This window comes from Pongo pygmaeus, chromosome 20 (genome assembly GCF_028885625.2).
Source record: "Pongo pygmaeus isolate AG05252 chromosome 20, NHGRI_mPonPyg2-v2.0_pri, whole genome shotgun sequence".
In the NCBI taxonomy this organism is placed as follows: Eukaryota; Metazoa; Chordata; class Mammalia; order Primates; family Hominidae; genus Pongo; species Pongo pygmaeus.
This window is the reverse complement of record NC_072393.2, coordinates 6,965,506-6,974,081: the sequence shown is the minus strand read 5'-3', so window position 1 is coordinate 6,974,081 and position 8,576 is coordinate 6,965,506. Positions and strand designations below refer to the sequence as shown.

General features: G+C 44.6%; 1 protein-coding gene across 1 annotated transcript in view; it reads left to right on the top strand.

The window, feature by feature from the left end:
• Window positions 1-1,252: 1,252 nt before the first annotated feature.
• LOC129020447 (putative adhesion G protein-coupled receptor E4P) overlaps window positions 1,253-8,576 on the top strand; it is a 43,635-nt gene continuing 36,311 nt past the window's right edge. The window contains exons 1-4 of the mRNA XM_054464762.1: window positions 1,253-1,286; window positions 3,386-3,436; window positions 5,485-5,607; window positions 7,037-7,189. Of these exons, the coding sequence (XP_054320737.1) occupies window positions 1,253-1,286; window positions 3,386-3,436; window positions 5,485-5,607; window positions 7,037-7,189 (361 nt within the window). The remainder of the gene's footprint in view (window positions 1,287-3,385; window positions 3,437-5,484; window positions 5,608-7,036; window positions 7,190-8,576) is intronic.

Genomic DNA, 8,576 nt, shown 5'->3' with positions numbered 1-8,576 from the left:
AGGTTCAAGTGATTCTCCTGCCTCAGCCTCCCCAGTAGCTGAGATTACAGGCACCTGCCACCACACCCGGCTAATTTTTGTATTGTTAGTAGAGATGGGGTTTCACCATGTTGACCAGGCTGGTCTTTAACTCCTGACCTCAGGTGATCCGCCCACCTCGTTCTCCCAAAGTGCTGGGATTAAAGGCGTGAGCCGCTGTTCCCGGCCTATATTGTATATTTCAAAATGGCTAAAAGAGTGGATTTTAAAAGTTCTCATACCGAAAAACGATAGGTATGTGAGGTGATACATATGTTAATTGTCTTGATTTAATCATTCCACAATGTCAGCCGGGTGTGGTGGCTCACGCCTGTAATCCCAGCACTTTGGGAGGCCGAGGCAGGAGGATCACGGGGTCAGGAGATCAAGACCATCCTGGCTAACACAGGGAAACCCCGTCTCTACTAAAAATACAAAAAATTAGCCCGGCGTGGTGGTGGGCGCCTGTAGTCCCAACTACTCAGGAGGCTGAGGCAGGAGAATGGCGTGAACACGGGAGGCAGAGCTTGCCGTGAGCCAAGATCGCGCCACTGCACTCCAGCCTGGGCGACAGAGCAAGACTCCATCTCAAAAAAAAAAAAAAAAAAAATCATTCCACAATGTCAAAACATATTATAGCCCATAAGCATATATAATTATTTATGAATTAAAAAATTAAATATAAACAAATCAATGACAGCAATGTAAAAAAAAAAGAAAGAAATAAAAAGTGAGTAGTTTGTCCTGTGGAGTTTTCCAGTCTCGATCTTGCAGATTGCGATAGAACAGGATTTTAAATTCCAGCCGGATATTTATCAGATGCACCCGTTTTTTAGCATTTGTTGGGTGATAAACTTGTTCCCTATAACCAAATACGCTATGATCATCCTCGCAGGGTCTTTTCCTTGAGAGAGTTACCCAGAGGCAGAATTATTGGGTCAAACGAGAGGGAGAGATGAAAGGGTTTTTTTGTTTGTTTGTTGGTTTGTTGGTTTCGAGACGGAGTCTTGCTCTGTCGCCCAGGCTGGAGTGCAGCGATGAGATCTCAGCTCACTGCTACCTCTGCCTCCTGGTTTCAAGCAATTCTCCTGCCTCAGCCTTACATTTTGATAAGCATTGGCCATGGGGCTTCTGAACTTGGGAGCATCAGAAATTGGATTTCATGAGGTTTATTCATTGCAGGCACTCTGACCACGTCCTGCTTGAGAGAGATTGTTCCCGGCGTCTCAGTGCTATGGGGAGCAGGTGCCTCCTGGTCCTGCTCTCAGGTAAGTGGAACAAAGAACTCCCTTTCCTTCTCATGGCCCTGCTGTCCTCGCTTGATTTGCTCCCTCAAATTTGGCATTTTCTCCAGCAATAACTGTGTGCCTGTCCTAGTAGAAACTCTCCTCTTGAGTCAGTTCGGCTGGGCTGCCCCAAAGCAGAATGGAAACAGAGACTCATGTGTGTAGTTTATTTGGGAGGGGATCCCAGGAAAGGAGGGTGTGGGGAGGCCACACAAGGAAGGGTGAAGAGCTGCTGAAGGGCGTGTTAGTGAGGGGGTTACCACTGCAGGTAGGCGGAGTGCTGTCCTGCTAGGGACCTCCAAGAGACAGTGTAATTCCCACATTTCTGGCCTACTCCCCAGTTGGGTGCAGCAAAATGCACTGTTGCAGAGAGAGACAGAAAGTCATCTGTGGCCGGGCACGGTGGCTCACACCTGTAATCCTAGCACTTTAGGAGGCCAAGACGGGTGAATCACTTAAGGTCAGGAGTTTGAAACCAGCCTGGCCAACATGGTGAAACCCCGTCTCTACTAAAAATACAAAAAAAATTAGCCGGGCGTGGTGGCGGACGCCCATAATCCTAGCTACTCTGGAGGCTGAGGCAGGAGAATCACTTGAACCCGGAAGGCAGAGGTTGCAGTGAGCCGAGATTCCACCACTGCACTCCAGCCCTGGGTGACAGAGTGAGACTCTGTCTCAAAAAAAAAAAAGAAAGAAAGAAAAAGAAAATCATCTGCATTCTTAGGAACCCTCTCTGGGGTAGGCTAAAGGGTCACTTCGAGTATCTGCTACATGGATTGACACCAAGTGGGTCCGCACTTGGAGCATCATAGCTCAGTAAGTTACAACCTAGACCTTCCCACCCTGTCCTCTGGGCTTTAGGGTCTTACAGATAAGAAAAAGAAATCTCCATAGGAGGCATCAGATACAGTTCAAGGATGGAAGGTTTGTTAAGAGACCTTTCAGGTAAGTGATGTTCCATACTCTATGTAAGGGGCAAGCATATTTTTTTCTGTAAAGGGACAGGTAATTTGAATTTCAGCTTTGTGGGCCATACGGTCTCTGCCTTAACTACTCAACTCAGCTATTCCAGCCCTAAAGCATCCATAGACCTCATGTAAATGAATGGATATGACTGTGTGTCAATAAAACTTTATTTACAGACATAGGCACCTAAAATTCACATCGTTTTCATGGTCATTAAGTATTATTCTTCTTTTGATTTTTTCCAACCATTTAAAGTGTTTTATGTAAAAAATATAAAGTCATCTCAACCCATAGGTCCTGTTTGCTGAACCCTACCCTATGGGAATCAAGTGATATTTCTCTCTGAAAAAAAAAATTATTCACAGGAAAATTGGTGTTGAGTGTTTTGGCTCATAAAAATGGCCATGTCAGCCAGGCGTGGTGGCTCACAGCTGTAATCCCAGCACTTTGGGAGGCTGAGGTGGGCAGATCACAATGTCAGGAGTTTGAGACCAGCCTGGCTAACATGGTGAAACTCCATCTCTACTAAAAATACAAAAAATTAGCCGGTCATGGTGGTGGGTGCCTGTAATCCCAGCTACTTGGGAGGCTGAGGTGGGAGAAGTGCTTGAGCCCAGGAGGCGGAGGTTACAGTGGGCTGAGATCGTGCCACTGCACTCCAGCCTGGGCGACAGAGCAAAACTCTGTCTCAAAAGACAAAAAATTGTTGGTAATGGAAAATTTAAAAGGACCTATGGGGTTTCCATTATATTTTTCTTGGACAGTGTGTGGTTCGAGGTCTGGACTGATATTAAAATAAATTGTTGAATATAGAAAGGAGATTGCCAACTTGGTCTTTTGGTGCTAGGACATAGAGAAGAAGCTAAATTTGTTGCTGGGTTTTCTGAAATTGGGAAACACAGCTGCAATCAGATGCACTTCTCATACTTCAGAAGGATATGATGTCCAAATCTGTGACTCTTGTGTTTATAACCTGCCTGGAAGATGCTATGGTGAAGCTTGCACGTGTGACTGGGGAAAGAGTTAGGGTTAGTTGCCCCTAACTCACCTAGCCTTCAGCCAAGCAGAGTCCAGGGAATCCCCGTCTGAATGATCCCCTCCTCTCTCTGTTCCAGGTCTCACTGTCTTACTGGCTCTGCCAGGATCAGAAGCCAAGAATTCTGGAGGTGAGTCTATTCATAGCCAAAGGCCAGGGGAAAGGAAATTGGGATCTGGAAGCTTCCTTCGGAGGAGGGAAGGAGCTTTTTTCAAGAGACAGAGCATGGAGTCTCTGGCACTTTCTTCTGACTCTTTGGAGGTCCCAAGAGCTGTTTTCCCATCTCCATCATCACCATCATCTGCATTTACATAGCAAAGCATATCACACGTGCCATCTCAGTTAATCCCCACGACACTCCTACAAACACAGCATGGGCATTATCCCCACTTGATCAAGGGTCCTCCAGAGAAGTGGCTGGCTCAAGGTCACATGGACTCTCCTCTTTCTTTCCCCAAACCTGTGTCTTAAGTCATTCCAGGAAATACTTTGCCTTCACCACAAGTCATTGCTTGGGTTCCCCCAGAAGCAGACCCTGAGAGCAACTCGTTGTTCTGGGAGGGAATCCTAGGAGGCACCAGCTGGGAGTGGGCAGTGGCGTAGGAAGGGGAGGAGCTCATATAGGATCTTTATCAAGCAAGTTACATGCGGGCAGCTGGAGTTTAATTCCTGGAGGCAGCTGTTGGGTATGGCATGGAGCAGGCACCTCAGAGTTATACCCCTCAATGGGTAAGGAAGCTATTGATTATGACTATGTTCTAAATTGTGGTAAAGTGTACACAGTGTAAAGTGTAGCTTTTTAACCATTGTCAAGGGTACAGGTCAATGCCATTCAACATTTGCACTGTTACGCAACCATCACCACCATCCACCCACAGTGTTCTTTCTAGTTGCAGAACTGAAACTCTGTCTCTATGAAACACGAACTCCCCATTCCTCCTCCCCAAGGCCCTGGCGCCCACCATTCTACTTTCTGTCTCTATGAATCCAGTGACTCTGGGCATCTCATAGGAGTGGAATCATACATTATTTGACGCTTTGTCCTGGCTTATATCATGGAGCATAATGTCCTCAAGGTTCATTTATGGTGTAGCATGTATCAGAATTTCATTCCTTTTTTTTTTTTCTTTTTTTGAGACCAAGTTTCACTCTTGTTGCCCAGACTGGAGTGCAATGGTGTCATCTCGGCTCACTGCAACCTCCGCCTCCCGAGTTCAAGCGATTCTCCTGCCTCAGCCTTCCAAGTAGCTGGGATTATAGGCATGCACCACCATGCCCGGCTAATTTATTTGTTTATTTATTTTGCATTTAGTAGAGACGAGGTTTCACCATGTTGGTCAGGCTGGTCTCGAACTCCTGACCTCAGGTGATCCACCCCCCTCGGCTTCCCAAAGTGCTGGGATTACAGGCATGTGAGCCAACATGCCCGGCCAGAATTTCCTTCCTTCTAAAGGCTGAATAACATACTACTGTGTGGATGGACCACATTTTGTCCATTCATTTATTCATTCATGGGCACCTGGGTTACATACAACATTTGGCTATTATGAATAATGCTGATATGAACATGAGTGGACAAATATCTTTTTTATACACTGCTTTTGATTCCTTTGAGTATATTCCCAGAAGTGGGATTGGCTGGATTATATGGTAAGATCATATGGTAATTCCGATTTAGAATTTTTTGAGGAATTGCCATACTGTTTCTCATAGACACTGCATCATTTTACATTTCTACCAGCAGTCCACCAGGGTTCCATTTTGTCTACATTCTCACCAACATTTGTTATTTCTGTTTTTTTAAAATAATAATGAAATTGGCTTTTTAAAAAATGCACTATCTTCTATCAATCATTGATAAAGGGAGCTACTTAGGAAAGGCATTGTTAACCTGCCATGTGGTGAACAAAGAGAATTCTGGTAGCCAGGGTGAGCCTGCAAGGAAAGAAACACAGGTGCTGGCATTTGGAGGTTCACTTATCTGGCAAAAGTGGTGTTGGTGGCAGAAGTGGGACATGGTTGGGCACTGTGTGCCGCTGTGTTCAGCAATGGGCTGGGTGCCAAAAGAATGCCAACAGAGCTATCCTAAGATGACATTCTTCTGACCGCAGCATCGGTACATGGTAGATGCGTACTGAATATTTCTCAAATGAATGAATGGATTCTGTTTCTCTGCAGCTTCCTGTCCTCCATGCCCTAAATATGCCAGCTGCCACAACAGCACCCACTGTACTTGTGAAGATGGCTTTCGGGCCAGGTCTGGCAGGACATACTTTCATGATTCCTCTGAGAAGTGTGAAGGTAAAAATATTAACGGGGTTTTAATTTAACCTCTCATTAGTGATAACCATTCTGTTCCATGTGTCCTCTGCCCAAAACACATAAACCCATAGCCCAAACAAAACTCGTACCTCTTCAGCGGACTATTTGACAAAGTACAGCCCTTGGCCAGGTGTGCTTGTCCCTGAGTCCTTCAGATGGAGAGCACAAGTATAAGTCTGTGGTCCAGAGCACCTTCTGTCTGTGGGTCCCTTGCTTGAACCTCAGCTCTGGTCCATTCAGCATGGAAGGCTGATGTGGTTGGGAGAGGCAAGACACATAAACATTGCATAAGTCTCTCTCGCCCAGGCTGGAGTGCAGTGGCGCGATCTCTGCTCACTGCAAGCTCCACCTCCTGAGTTCACACCATTCTCCTATCTCAGCCTCCTGAGTAGCTGGGACTACAGGCACCTGCCACCATGCCTTGCCAATTTTTTGTGTTTTTAGTAGAGACGGGGTTTCACCATGTTCGCCAGGATGGTCTCAATCTTCTGGACTGGTGATCCACCCGCCTTGACCTCCCAAAGTGCTGGGATTACAGGCTTGAGCCACTGTGCCCTGCCTTTTTTTTTTTTGAGTCAGAGTCTCACTCTGTTGCCCAGGCTGGAGTGCAATGGCGTGATCTCAGCTCACTGCAATCTCCACCTCCTGGGTTCAAGCCAATTCTCCTGCTTCAGCCTCCTGAGTAGCTGGGATTACAGGCACGTGCCACCACGCCCAGCAAAGTTTTGTATTTTTAGTAGAGACAGGGTTTCACCATGTTGGCCAGGCTGGTCTTGAACTCCTGACCTCAGATGATCCACCTGCCTCAGCCTCCCAAAATGCTGGGATTACAGGCGTGAGCCACCACACCCGGCTGAGCCAGGATTTTAGTAGTGTGGTCCTTCCTCATCTCTCTCAAGCTTTTCTAATAGTGTGTTAAGTTACCCTATATTTATTCCCCTGCTATGCACTATGTGTGTTAAATTGATTTAGCAAATGGCGTGACTTAAAAACAACATTAAAAACAACAACATTCCATCCTTATTCTAGTGATTTGACATGTCACCTTTACCATGTTCTAAAGCGCCATAGGTACTTGGGTCTATGTCTGGACTTCTAGTCTGTTCCATTAGTCTATTTTTCTTTATGCGTGCATCAGTACCTCTTTGTTTAGTTGCAGCTTTATACTTTGTTTTAACGTCTGGTTCCTACCTTGTAGTTTTTTCTGGCTGCACCAGCATGATAGTAACAACTTGTCTCTCACCCCGTAAAATACATGTAGATGTTTTTAAAATTGGAATTGCATTGGATTTATAAATTAACTTAGGGAGAACATTGATGGACAATGGTTGGGCAATGAAGATTTCATGGGCAAGGGAAATGGTATAATTCTGTGAAAATGAAAGCAACACTTTCTCTTGATTCACAGATATTAATGAATGTGAAACCGGGATGGCAAAGTGCAAGTATAAAGCATATTGTAGAAATAAAGTTGGAAGTTACATCTGTAGCTGTTTGGTAAAACATACTTTCTTCAACTTTGTGGCTGCTATTATAGATTATGATCATCCAGATTGTTACGGTAAGAACCTCCAAATCCTATTTCCACTATGAAAAATGATGGGGACTTGGGGGCGACTCTGAGAGGTTCTCTAATTTCAGGCCAGGGTAAGAGTGCAAAGCTCCATCCTAACCCTCGTCCCTCATTCCTTTGTTGTCTTTGATGATATTTTCCAGGATGGTGTCATTCAAGCCTCGGCATCAACAACTATCTCTATTAGATGCTTCCAAATGTATGTGTCCGATACAGGTCTGTTTCCTGAGCTTCCAAAAGGGCACCTCTAAATTTCTTCTGAATTTCTCTATTTATTCATCTCTCACTCACCTTAAATTCAATTTTTATGTCTATCTACCTATCTACTAAATCTGACGAATTCACACTGATACCTCTGGTTCCAGTTCAACATCAAGGCTTGTCAGAAACTTCCCTCTTTCCTTATTTGTAGCTTCCTTCTCCAACAATGAGAAACCTGTCTCTCACTATCCACAATTTATTTATTTGTTTAATTCCAGTATTATTTCACTTTTTGGGTAAGAGAGATTGGATTTAAGTGCTAAATCTTCCACTTACCATCTGGCTTTCAGTTAATGACTTAATTTCTATATACCTCATCTTTAAATGGGAGTAGTAATATTAATAGTATCTACTGTGTCAGTTCTGTGTTGCTGCATAACAAGTTATCCCCAAATTTAGTGGCCTAAAACAACACATATGTATTGTTTCATAGTTTCTTTGGGTTAAAGAACTAAGCATGGCTTAGCTGAGTCTTTTGCTTCTGGGTCTATCACAGTTGCAATTGAGGTTTTGTCCAGGCTGTGGTTTCATCTGGAGACTCGACTGGGGCAGGTTCTGCTTCCAAGCTACTCACAAGGTTGCTGGGAGAATTTAGTTCCTTCAGAGCTATTGGACTGAAACCCTCAGTTCATTTCTGGTGGCTGGTGGGAGGCAGCCTTTAGTTCCTAGATATGTGGGTCTCTACAGTTTGCTTTGTTATAGCAAACACATTAAAATAGCCAGAAAGAGAGCATGAATAAGACAGGAGTCATAGTCTTTTATAACCCACTCTCAGAAGTGACATCCTATCACGTTTGCCGTATTCTGTTCCTTAGAAATGAGTCACTTAGTCCAGTCCACAGTCAAGGGAAAATTACCCAAGGATGGGAATGCCAAGAGGCAGGGATTATTTGGAGCCATTTCTGAATCCTTCTTACTGGGCTGAATAGTGTTCTCCCCAAATTGATTCCACCTGGAATCTGTGACTGTGATCTTATCTGTAAATAGGGTATTTGTAGATGTAATAAGTCAAGATGCGGTCATATTAGATCAGAGTGGACCCTGAATCCTACATGACTGGTGTCCTTATAAGATGAAGGATATTTGGACACAGAGACACATACACAGGGAAGAT